This window comes from Aphis gossypii, chromosome 2 (genome assembly GCF_020184175.1).
Source record: "Aphis gossypii isolate Hap1 chromosome 2, ASM2018417v2, whole genome shotgun sequence".
In the NCBI taxonomy this organism is placed as follows: Eukaryota; Metazoa; Arthropoda; class Insecta; order Hemiptera; family Aphididae; genus Aphis; species Aphis gossypii.
In genome coordinates, this window is record NC_065531.1 from 4,158,461 (window position 1) to 4,172,392 (window position 13,932).

Sequence of the window (13,932 nt, forward strand, 5' to 3'; positions counted from 1 at the left end):
TGTATCATAATGTATCATTATGTGATGTAGATATGTCAAACTTACATATCTACATAGAATATTTGTATCTATAAAAATACTGATCACTGAAAAGCAACAATATATTTATGATTGGTAAGAATAAGATAAAGTCTAATGATATTAAAACAACATTAAATTTGTAAAATAATGTCTTGCTTTATTGCATTCACTTCCAAGAGTAGTATAATGTAGTTGAAAAGTATTAAAAAAATTAAAAATTAATTTGATTACTTAGAATTTAAATTATAAAAACAATAAATGTTATGATATCTTTAAATTAATCATGCCGATTAAGTTTAACAAAGTCGTAGTTTAATTTAATTTGGAATGTTATTATTTTTTATATCATCCAATAAGTCTTTAAAATACTTAGAACAGATTAATATAGATGCACCCCGTTCGATTAAAGGCCGTAATGTTAATTTAGTATCCTCATTTAAATTTGTTATACCTTTAAATGATATGCATAATCTGTAAATAAATAAATATAAAACATAATTTTAATTAAAGCCAAAACGTAATATATGTAGATTGAGCTATCTTATTGTATGTACTCTATTATCCAATTTATAATATCTTTATTATCATGACTTAATGGTAATAAAGATTAGGCACATACCCAAAAGATTGAAAGTTTGTGGTGCTCGTTGAGGCTAAAAATTGTGAAAAATATGTATGGTACAACTCCAAACTTATTTCCAAGGTATAATATAATAATATAATAAATTATATATATATAAATATAATAACTATACAGGTATCTTATTGAAAAGTGGTGGAGAGGTTTGAATAAAAGTAACACATTTAATGCATTTCTGAAAGACATGGCACAAGCATTTTAGTATTTACTTATTTTATTTTAATTTTTTCTAATTATTTTTACATGATGAAAATAATAAAACAAATAATGACAAGACGACGAATGAACGTTGATAATAAAATATTATATAATTATTTGGTACTTATGCGTTATCGCGACTACATATATAATGGGTTATACCGATGTCGTGTCTCACTTTAATCTTGCATTTTGCAAGTGAATTCTATTTTTTATTCTATTGGGGAAAATTAGGAGCCAGCGTTCCCACTTGCTTGCTGTGCTCATTCGGACATTCTTAACGAAAATATCCTTATAGAACACGACCTAAGATAGGTCACAGGGTTAAAAAAACAATTCCCATAGCCTATAATTTTACCAACAACATCATCAATAAATAAATTGACATTAGCTCTGGGTAGTTTTGTATTAATATAAATGTATTAAAAAGACGTGCATTGCACGCATTGTTCGACATCAAGGTTGTCGTGTTCAACATATAAGTAGTTGCAACAAGGCGACGGTATTTGCATTAACGCACAAGTACCAATTATTTTTAATAATATATTAATTATTATTTATTTATAAGGATTTTCGTTCGTCATTAAACCACTTTTATATTGTCTACTTATTAGGAAAATATAATATTGTCTAATACCAAAATATAGTTATAGCCTTATGGAGTGGTAAAAACGGTTAAGCGCATATTGCAGTGGTGATTTTGCCTGTAGAGCACATACAACAAGATAGCCATAGATTATAGGTATAAATACTTTTTAACAATCCAGTCTTCAGTTACAATTGTTCTGATGAAGTTCTCTATCTCCGTATCGTCTACACTTACAGATTCAACTAAAAAATAATTTTTATTTTATTCATTAAGTGTTCTTATTAGTAATAAATTTTAAAAAAGTAGGTAATCTAAGTAATTTGTTGATTATCTACAAATTAAGAAGTAATAATAATTCTTACATCTATGGGTATACCATGGAATAGCATTTTTCTTCAATACAATAAAACCATCTATTTTCACATAACTTTTTTTTTCAAAATGTCTTAAACATATCCTATGATGTCTTCTTGGTATAAATGATTTGTTCAAAGCAATTAACCATTTTCTCTTAAGGATGAGATTTTTTGGAAACCTAATATTTCAAAAATAATGTATAAATTATATTTTTAATTCAAAATTCATATATTTTTGTATAACTTACGGGAACAATTGGATATGCGACGACTTGCCTTGCTGACAAGAGCAAACACAACACTTAAGATTCATTTTATAATATTAGCACAGTGTTTATTATTTAATAATAATAATACAATTCTCCACACAATGTTTTATTTTTTACAATAACTACTATAAATTAGTATTAAGACATAATTATAGGTACTATGAGAAATATGTGATCACTATGAACGTTAGAGTGGGCGTCCTCCGTACAATGTTGCCAAATTAAACAACAAGAGTGTTTAAAAAAAAAAAATATCATTAGATTGTTCGGTTTTTATTATAGATCTTCAATCAAGTTCTTTAGGAGTTTGGTTTCTAAGATCCATCGATAAATGAACAAAATAATATGCTAGTGTCTAAATGTCTAATGATCTGATCTATGATAATAGGTATTAGTTATAGAAAAACGAATATTAAAAACGATAAAAGATAGATACACGTTCTATGGTATCACTGTATTGATGGTATCGCTACTCATTATTGGCAAGGACCAATAATACGGACTTCTATACTAGACTATAGATAACTTATAATATTGGTCCAACTGTCGAAGTTACGATGTTATCTTTTTCAGCACGATGTATCTCACGGTCTTAGATTAATAATGTATCTCTACATCGTGTTTATCAGTTATCACTATTCACTACTTACTGTCTTATTGTCCGCGTTATTTTACTTTTGTTACCATCGTTCAATTTTTCTATCGCAGTACCGCCTCTAATTTCTAAACTCACAATTAATCGTTTTAACTTTTTAAGTTTGCACGTGTTTCCGAATTTCCGAATTACTAAATTTCCTACTGATGAGAAAATCCACAGTAAACTTACATCTATTATAGTACCTATTTAATACCTTGCTAGATGCTCAGTTATATGTTGTAAAAAGAATATTTTGTTTAATTTAAATTATACACCATTTTGACATTATGTACCTACTAACAAATTTGCATTTTTTAATTTTAATCTTACTCGATTCGTAGTTCATATTCAATGTCAAATATCTTATCAAAGAATAAAATATTTTTTGTCAATCGCAGTCATTAGTTTGTTATAAAAGATTTAATCGGGTAGACTTCACACATGATCTATATTCTATATTATTCTATAGGTATTGAGTTCATAGCAGCGCCCGTATAGGTAAGGTATCAGCCTACTATGTTTTAGGATTTCTAATGTTAGTTTACAGCTACAGCTACTGTACAGTATAATGATTTGATTCAACTATATTTTGTACTAATTATATATTATCATCAAAAAAATTAAATTATGAACTAACACTCATAACTAGTCCATATTTTGAGCAGCTTCTAAAGATTTTCTTGTTAGCTCATCTTGCCTAATTGCTGGTAACCCAGTCAACAATAATATGGTTTACTAAAATGCTTTTTCTATAAATACACTATTAAAAATTAATAATGTGGTTAATAAAAGTTTTTACATTTTCATTTACCAATTTAGTATTTACAGTACTTTTATGTATAATAATATCTAATATTTGTTAATGGAGAAATAAAAAAAATTACAAGTAACTATTAAATAATAATAAATATAATCTAGTTAAATAGTTTCTATTTGTGTTCAAAATAAAATTATATCTGAATGTATATGTTGAGTAAATAAGTATAATCTTATTAAATTTAAATACCTACAAGTTGAAATTGAGTTTGAAAAAACTTGAATTTATAATCAATAACAATTGTCAATTACACAATAACTTAAGTAGGTACCTACATATCTTTTTAATACATTGTAGTAGTGTCAAAAAAAAAACAATATTTACAACATAATATTTTCTACTTATAAATACATACTGATTACAAAAGTATTATTATCTTCTGTATGCATATAAAGTACCTTCTTTTATTTAAATATTTTTTTATAAGTTGATAAAATAATATGGAAGGGACAACCATCAAGTAAAACAATACATACCTGATCAAGATCAACCAACATCATTATTATTCATTGTATGTATGACCTTGTTGGTCATATCAATATTGACCTAACAAATCATTTGTAATAATCTATTTAGTACTCAAAATATTAAAATATTAATTATTCACGTTTATTAACGATATTATATATAAAAATATAAATCAATAAAAAAATTTGTACTCAATGATCAACCCATAGATAGGACAGACATACACAGAGTTGTGCTTTATAAATATCATAGTTATCAAAAATTGATGTACCCGCTTTGTTAGATGAATTATCGTTCCAACACCTCGCCCTGCCCTTGAAATTCTTAAAAGTAGAAATATAATTTTATTATTAAATAATTAACTGTTATATAAATTAAATATTATAATGAGTGCTATTGGACAATCTGGAATGGAGTCTTGTCAATACCGGATATAATATGTTTATTGCGAGGTGTTTAACCGTTCGGAGGGGGGAGGGATTTACAGAGAGGGTTGGAGTACCCAAACTAATGTTTCAAAAATAGTCGGGTACCTCTATTTTTATTTTTTATGGGAAACACTCGGGATGCTTCTTTTGCATTTTTATCAAAATGCACGAAATATCATCGTAGGTCGTCTAATGAATCATTGACAAAAATGTAAAATGAAGCATCCCGAGTGTTTTCCTTAAAAATTAAAAAAGAGGTAGCCTACAATTTATGAAAAATTAGTTGGGGTACTCCATCCCTCTGTGTCAACATCCCCCCCCCCACACACACAAACATCGTTCCAACGTCTCGAAACAAACATATTATATCCATTATCGACAAGACTCCATTCCAGATTGTCCAATAGCACTCATTATAATATTTAATTCATATAATAGTTAATTATTTAATAATAAAAAAATATATCTACTTTTAAGAATTTCAAGGGCAGGGCGAGGTGTTGGTCGTTGGAACGATAATTCATTTAACAAAGCGGGCACATCAATTTTTGATAATTATGATATTTATAAAGCGCAACTCTGTGTGTGTCTGTCCTATCTATGGGTTGATTATGGAGTACAAATTTTTTTATTCATTTATTTTTTTATATATAATATCCTTAATAAACATGAATAATTAATATTTTATTATTTTGAGTACTAAATAGATTATTACAAATGATTTGTTAGGTCAATATTGATATAACCAACAAGGTCATCAGTGCCGGCGTTAGGTTTTTCGCTGCCCTGAGCCAATTACCTATAATATGCCGCCCTTATATTATAATTTATATATTTTTATTTATAAATAATGCCGCCCTGTGCGGTCGCACAGGTTGCACATGCCTTCCGCCGGCACTGAAGGTCATACATACAATGAATAATAATGATTATGTTGGTTGATCTTGATCAGGTATGTATTGTTTTACTTGATGATTGTCCCTTCCATTTGTTTCATAAACTTATAAAAAAAAATATTTAAATAAAAGAAAGCACTTTATATGCATACAGAAGATAATAATACTGTTGTGTTCAGTATGTATTTATAAATAGAAAATATTACGTTGTAATTATTGCTTTTTTGACACTACTACAATGTATTAAAAAGATATGTAGGTACCTACTTTATTTATTATGTAATTGACAATAGTTATTGATTATAAATTCAAGTTTTTTCAAACTCAATTTCAACTTGTAGGTATTTAAATTTGATAAGATTATACTTATTTACTCAACAAATACATTCAGATATAATTTCATTTTGAACACAAATAGGCACTATGAGTGTAGGCTGAAAAAAGACAATTAAATGTATACGGTTATATAATATTTGGCGTGTAGATTTTAGATGAGGGCCCCAGACTTAGACTTTTTTTTAAAATCATTTATAAATTAATTATACAACTTGCAGCTATTACATGATGTCCTGTGTCAGTCACCGTGTTGATAATATTCAAGTTTGTTTTTTCAACACATGAAATCACTTATTTTTTCCACAAGAAAGTCTAGTCCATTCTTTTTACATATTCGACATCGTTTTACTGTTTTTTTCAGTGGAAAGCTCATAGGCTGTAAACAGAATAATGTACCACTAAGTCATAATAATAATATGTAGGTATTATATACATAATATCATAAAACATTACATTTACCTAAAATATAACAAATATTAGTTATTTTACACTGAAAATTCCAACTCACACGAACATGCTAAAAAGGGTTTTCATTCTACGAAATAAAGACAATTTATCGTTTCACTCTCGTTACCACGCAGGAAATTCTTAATTTTAAAACGTAGGTATTAATTATTTAGGTATTTATTTATTATTTTTTTTTTTTTTTGACCTTTATTATAGTTGGTAATTGCATATTTTTACACACTTATAATAAGTCAATTGCATATTTTACAATTTGTTATTACATATGAATCCTAGCCAGGGCTCCCACAAAGGAAGGGGGGTCTGATGGACCTTGAGTACAGCGGCCCGACTATTTTAAGGGCCCGTAGGCTCGTTGAAATTTTTGTAAAATACTTATTTTATATTAAATAATATTTTATGATATACATATAATATATATAAAAAATTATAGGTAGTCATTGATTAATGATAGTTTATTTGATATTTAACCATTGATTACGCTGAGCTTAAAGACCGTAAAATAAAATTTTAACTTAAAAAAAATATATTAAATATAAATTAAAATAAACTTCTTTTTTTATTTTTTTATTGAGATAATATTGTAATAAAAAAATATAAAAGACATTATTTATGTTTAAATGCTTATGAATCTTGATTTTTTTATAATTTACTACTTATTTGCTGACCCAACAGATGTTGTCCTGTCTTAACAATGAATATTGAATTTGAATTGGTAAAATTAAAAAACCAATACTATTCCAAAAATTGTTAAATAAATGGTAAATTGTATTTTTGGAAGTTTTATAAAAAGCCCGGACAAAAATTTAGTACAGGGGTCCGAAATTCACGAAATTGTATGTGGGGGCCCTGATCCTAGCTTTAGTTATAAGAATAAAATAATACGTAATAATTATAATATATACCCAAGTATTATATTATAATGTATAATAATATAATATATTTATTTACTAGGTACTATGAAAATTATAAATTATATATTATAAATTGAACTATATGAAAATTTGAGTAGTGAAACGTTTAGTTATAATTAAAATTTAGATTTTAGAATATATTAATTATAATAGTTTATATTTATTATTTTAAAACTGTTTTTTCATAATTTTTGTCATTATAAAAAAAATGTTTAAAATAGTCTAATAAATATCATTTTATTTCAACATTAAGTTACTCGTTTCTACTAACTGGCAGTCTTTACTGTGTATGATAGAATTTGTTTTTCAAATCTTATATCTATGAAAATAAAATAAATTCACTGACTATATTTAAGCAATATAGTACTCAATACAGCATTACAGCCACAGATTTATAGTGATATTTACAGTCAGAACATTTTTAAAAGTATTAAAATAACAATAATTTAGATACAATATTATACAATAGTTGAATGTTGAAACTTCGAATTCATTAGTGATGAAATGTAGAGGTATAATAAACGTAAATATTCTCATTTACGTTCAGTGATATGATTTCATAATTACTAAACTTACATATGAACCAGGTACTTTGTTTTTATTACGTTCGGTATCTGATAAGTCCAAAAGTTTATTTAGATCTTCCTTCAACAATTTCTTTTGGTTTAATTTTTTTTGTAACAAATTTCTTTGGAATGTTTCATCTCTTAAAAAAAAAAAAGAATATAATATAATAATTGAATATAACATTTATAATATTATTATATAATACAATCTATACTTTTCTTTAAGTTTATTCAACAAATTTCTTTCAAAATCAATGTTTTTCTCTTTTTGTTCTCGAAGTTCAATATTTCGTGCATTTTTTTGTTCCAATTGGTAATTGGCTATCTGACGATGTTTACTAAAATAGAGTTCATATTATAATATGTACTAAATATTTAATTCTTAGTCTTAAATTTTTTTCTTACAAGAATACATGTCATTCAATCCAGAACACACATCATAACGTCATACATTAATATAACAATATTAAAATAACAATTTACATTCATAAATAGGCGAAAAGTATGTAAAGCTTTACTATACAGTATTGTCCCTCGTTATTGAGTAAGTCAAAATGTAATGTAATTGTAATGTATGCATTAAAATTGAATATAGTGATAAATCATTGCATAATATGAAAAATGATTTTGAGCTATGATGATCTATATCTAACATATATGGCTATTATGGCTATATACTACTAAGTAACTACCTATATTTAGATACCTACTTATATTTTATTATACATTTCTATTTTTTCTAATTATTTAGAAAAAAATAGGATTTTTTACTTTTGAATTTTTGATCCCCAAAGTACCAATTTGATTCACATTCCTACTATAAAAGATTTGGAAGTTGAAAATCGTAACATTATTTCTACTGCAAAAGTAGAAAAACAATACACATCAATACAATGGCGTATCCAGGATTCATTTTACGGAGGTGTGTTATATTTAATTGAGTCATGATAGGTGGAGGGCTCCATCCCCACACACCCCGAAATCATGTATTCATATATTAATGAAAATTATTATTATAAGTATATTTAAGTTATTTTTTAAGATCAGTTAATTCTTAGAAATATTATAGTTAAGTATCTATATGTATATAATATTACTATTTACTATTGGATATTCGTAATAAAAATAAAATAATATTTAAAAAAAAATCACTTTTGTGTTAGTAAAAATGTATAAGACATTAATTTTACAAAATCAAATCGATTTATTATTCCTGCAATTTTATTAACTATATTATTAGCTATACATTTTTCTTTTAATAAGAAAGACGTAAGTGGTTTTCTCTCGTGGATTTTATTAAAAGAAAAATGTATAACTAATAATATGGCTAATAAAATTGCAGAAATAATAAATCGATTCGACTTTTAAAATTAATATCTTATACATTTTTACTAACACAAAAGTGATTTTTTTTAAATATTATTTTATTTTTATTAAATTTCATTTATTTTCAATTTAATAAAATTGTATTAAGTAATATTATTGTATAATATTTTTAACTAATATAATATTTTCATTATACTATACTAACTTTCCAATACTATTATATAAATTATACAATTTAAAAAAAATGTTGTCTTTTGGTCTTAAATCTAAACAGATCATAGATAGTCTGTCCTAAGTCTGTTAAAATGTAAAGGACGATTTTAATATAGTATAGCACTTATCAAAAAATATTTAGGAACTAGTGTAATACCTAAACTAAGTCAGGACCCAACTAGTGTAGTACCTATAAAAATCCCGGACCCAACTAGTACACTACCTGAAATTAGCCCCTAGATTCGGGACCCAACTCGGATGCGCCGTAAAGTGAAACAAAGATAATCCTCCACTATTCTGCTCGTCTAAATTTTACATAATTATAAAGTTATAATTACTGGTAACTTTTTTATTGAATCAAATTAGTTTGAAAAATATAAAATTAGTAATGTATATTTTAAATAAAAAAATAAGAAAGAAACTTAATAAAGGATAACGATAAAACATTCTAAAAAGTATAATTTTTTTCGAAAATGTATGGTGTTATAACGAAATAAAATTATGTGTAAACAACATTTTCATAAAAATGTAAAACTCTGAAATAATGAGTAGATCAGTGGCGTATATAGGTTTTTATTTCGGAGGGGGCCGATTATATATTTTAATTTCTTTAGAGGAAATCTTTATCATTCCATGTCAAAAATAACAATTTTTAATAAATGTAATTTTTATTTCGGAAAAGGCCCGGGCTACTCCGGGATACGCCCCTGGAGTAGATATTTACAGATTTTAAACGGATTATCTTGCATATTTAGGTTCCTTATTAATCCAGCTTTCATAATGTGTAACATTATTTTAATGAATGAAGTATTAATTTTACAACTCATTTGAGATATGTAATAGTAATATTCTAAATTCTAATAATATATGTAGTAGAAATATATCACCCAATACAATGTTATATATTTGTATGTTATTATAAATATACCTATTATAATAAATTATTTATATTAACCGACTTACCAATTGTTTAATTTTTGTAATTTAACTTGATCAGGGCCGAAAACAAATGTTTTATTCAGTGGTATTGTTATATCTTTTTTTTTAAGTTCTTCTGTAAATTGATTTTTTTTTTTCAGGTGTTCATCAATGATAGTTAAATAATTTTTTTTTGACCTATTTTTTGCTTCTATATTTCTTATTCTCTCATCATATAGACTAAATGTAATTTAAAAAGTTTATAAAGTATTTCGGATACAGAATATTACATAATTTATAATATATTTTACCTATTTAACAATTCTGTTTGCATCAGTTTTTCATTTTTTAAAGATTCGATCTTGTCTGTTTCTTTTTTAATTTTATTACATTGTATTTGATCTAATAATGATTGTTTAAAGTTATTTTTTTTTTCAATATTAATACTTGCTGGTCTCTAAATCAATAAATTTTTAACACATTACAGTATATTAAATATTTTCATAATACTCTCCAGTCTCCATTAGAATATATAAATATATTATTTTACTTTTTTCAAAATATAACTGTCAACATTTTTTTCTTTTCGATTTATATTTTTCTCGTTTTCAATCGAATTTGATAATTGTTTTGCAGTATTATAGTTATAGTCGGATATTTGCTTTAGTTGGTCTTTACGCTTATTTAGAGTTTCCTAATAGTAATAATAGACTTGTGTTAATCAACACGATTTATTACATTAAGTGAGTAATGTGTATAATTTCTTCATTTTACCGTGTTTAAAAGTTCATTGATTAGATTATCTCCTTTCATAAAATTATCTCTTGATAATTTAGGTTTATATATATTATCAATTTGTCTTAAACGATATTCTCTAATATTACATGCATGGCAAAGGGTTTCATCTGAAATAGAATTATTAGTATTTTATAATAGAGAAATAGTATAAATACCTATAATTGTATCTTGCTGGTTGCTGATTAGTATTCTTATATATATTTATATTAGTCTTATTATTTATTATTGTTAACCAAAATATATTGATTTAATTATTTTTTTTTTTTTTATTAAGCTATAATATTATGATATTACGTAAATAATATATATATATATATATATATATATATATATATATATAATAAATAATAGTGTATGTGTAACCGTATGGGATATGTTTGACTACATGCTGTTAAAGAATGCTAATATAAATGTATTTAACTTATAATTTAACTAATTGATTTGTTTAAAATTAAATTTTTAGACAAACGAAATCTTCAAAAAATATTCTGTTTTGGAACAGGAAATCAAAAATTATGTTGTCGTTCAATAAATTAAAAGCATAAAAAATAATTTTAAAAAAAATTTGTGTAATTTAATGAATCATAATATAATAAATAATTATGTTTTATTAATAACATTGTAATTTTCTAAATAATGAATGTCTTATATTAAAATATTCACCCTGTATTTATTATTCAATTATAAGTATTCTTATAAACAATATTCTAAACTAATACAGTGTTGGTTCTCTTTTCAAAATTACAAATATACCACTACAAACTACTATTAGGACAATGATCAATTCAAATTACTTACCTCTATCGTGTCCATAAATAAATAAAGTTTTTTCATCAACACATTGATTTTTTTCTTCAAGTTTCGACGCTGATAAATTAGAGCCTGGTGGAACAGCTGCAGGATCGATTAAACCACATGTCGGCGATTCTGGTAGTCCATAATCTTTACATTCTGCTACTAATTTAGTTGGACACGTGGAAGGGGAAAACGTCTCGTGTTTCGAAAGCATGCTACAATTAGATTTTACTGATCGCACTGATCTTCTGGACGACGGCCTATCTTGCTTTGAAATTCTCGACATCGGTCTAGTCTGGTAAATCTCGTCGCAGGACTGGACAGACGTCCTGGACAAGGGTCTGCTTATCAGTTCTTTATGGGACTGTAGAGACAATCTGGAATGGGGTCTACCCGGTATGATTTGTTCGTCTGAAGTGTTGGAACGAACAGACAGACTAGAGTTGGGTCTCAGATTGGGTAACACACCTACATAACCGGATCCTGGTCTATATTGCGATAATGAAGACGCTGGACGGGTTATTATAGTTGACATTGCTGAGCATGGTCGTTTCTAAAAATATTATAAAATGTAAAATGTATTTTTTGCGATTTAATTTTTTTTAATTTTACGCATAGAATTTAATGATATTTGTATTTTAGATTTTTACGATTAAACAATTCTTTATTGTAGTTAAAAATATAAGATCAAATATAATTTAAAAATATTCTATTTAATCATTAATTCATAATAACTTACTCGATTTTCAAATTGATGTGCATTCCAATCGGGATCATAGGAAATGGCTTGATTTTTTTTCCGATTAGCTACAATTTGCTTTTTAAAATTCTTATTCTGTCGTTCCAAGAATTCTTGATAAAAGTTCATTGTTACCATTTTATTTTTTATTTTTATTTTACCAATTTTTGGGAAAGGAAGCTCACAATTTTTTTCTTCGCTTAGTAATTTTTTAAACGATGAAACTACTTCTTTATAGTAATCAATGACCATATTCACGTTTAATTCACAATTACGGGCAATCAATAAAAAATTTAAACAGCGTTCTTGTATCTGTATTTGTTAACAGTTAAATATTTAAAAAAATTTAAGTTCCTTCTTATCGGTATAATAATTTATCAAAATTTGGTTTTTATACTTAGTAAACTTTTTTTTTTTATACTTGATAAAATCAAGTATTTTGATTTGATTCAAATAAAAATATACTAACAATTCCTGAATTATATGGCCTTGATCTTTTTAGATTGAAATCTTTCGCTAATTTTTCTTCTATTACAAAAACCGGCTTCCTAATTGTATTTGGGTGCACTTTATTTTCGTTTATCATCCATTTAGCCACAGTAAAATAACCAATTCCTTTTAATAATGTTCCCTATTTAAAAAACAATTACTATTTTTACTAATATATTTTAAAATATCATATTTGAATAAACTAATTAATTATTATTTGAGTATTTTTAACTGATGAGTAGTTTATATACTATTATCTATTAAGTATTATTTAATTAGGTATAGTAAGACTATGATAGTAATATAATATAATATTAGAACATTATTTTGTTTTAATCTTAAAACTTCTTGGTAAAATGTTAAAATTGGCAAAATTTTTTAATTTATAGGTTTATGAATAGTTATCAGCTATCACAATGAACCTTTGTCTTATTAAAATAAGTTATTTTAATACAATTACTTAACAATTAACATAATATATAAATATACCTAATATATATCTATTTACATGTATAGATGACTAACAAAATATTGAAGTGAATTAAATACAACTAGGCATCTTTTATATTTTCTATTAATTTACTAAAGTATGGTGCACTTATGTTGCTTTCAGGTGTATGTTAATAATTATCTATAAAAAAAAAACTATTGATGTAACGCTAAAACAGTTTCTTTGACAAATAAATTAGTGACAAAAAACGTGTTTATATATAAGCTTTAAATTTCATCCTGTTATAACAATAAAAAATACTAATATTAAATACCTATCTATATTATAATAAATATTTACTTTGTCTTTGATCATATTATTTTCAATCGATTGAGCAATACACTCCCACACTTTTTGTAAATCTGTGCACATAAAAATGACTATAATTTACCAGCTACCATTAAATAAGTTATAAATTATAATATTTCATGTTACCTTTATTTGAGTTGGCATAGCCAATATTATCGCGTACCATATTTGTATAAATAAACTATTTATAATACTATGAATACAATTAACAATAATAGGATTTCTTTATAATTATGTTTGCTTATACACATTGTG

The 13,932-nt window shown here is 25.3% G+C and overlaps 1 protein-coding gene across 1 annotated transcript; it reads right to left on the reverse strand.

The window, feature by feature from the left end:
- Window positions 1-157: 157 nt before the first annotated feature.
- Window positions 158-13,932, reverse strand: LOC114126692 (coiled-coil domain-containing protein 81-like). Its single transcript, XM_027990694.2, has 15 exons — window positions 13,804-13,932; window positions 13,669-13,730; window positions 12,859-13,020; window positions 12,390-12,701; window positions 11,654-12,203; window positions 10,832-10,962; window positions 10,608-10,751; window positions 10,369-10,514; window positions 10,103-10,297; window positions 7,816-7,938; window positions 7,611-7,740; window positions 2,053-6,031; window positions 1,811-1,983; window positions 1,612-1,690; window positions 158-492 (listed from the first exon to the last, which is right to left on the reverse strand). The coding sequence occupies exons 1-12, from the start codon at window positions 13,841-13,843 to the stop codon at window positions 5,930-5,932; spliced, it is 2,097 nt and encodes a 698-aa protein (XP_027846495.2). The 5' UTR covers window positions 13,844-13,932; the 3' UTR covers window positions 158-492; window positions 1,612-1,690; window positions 1,811-1,983; window positions 2,053-5,929.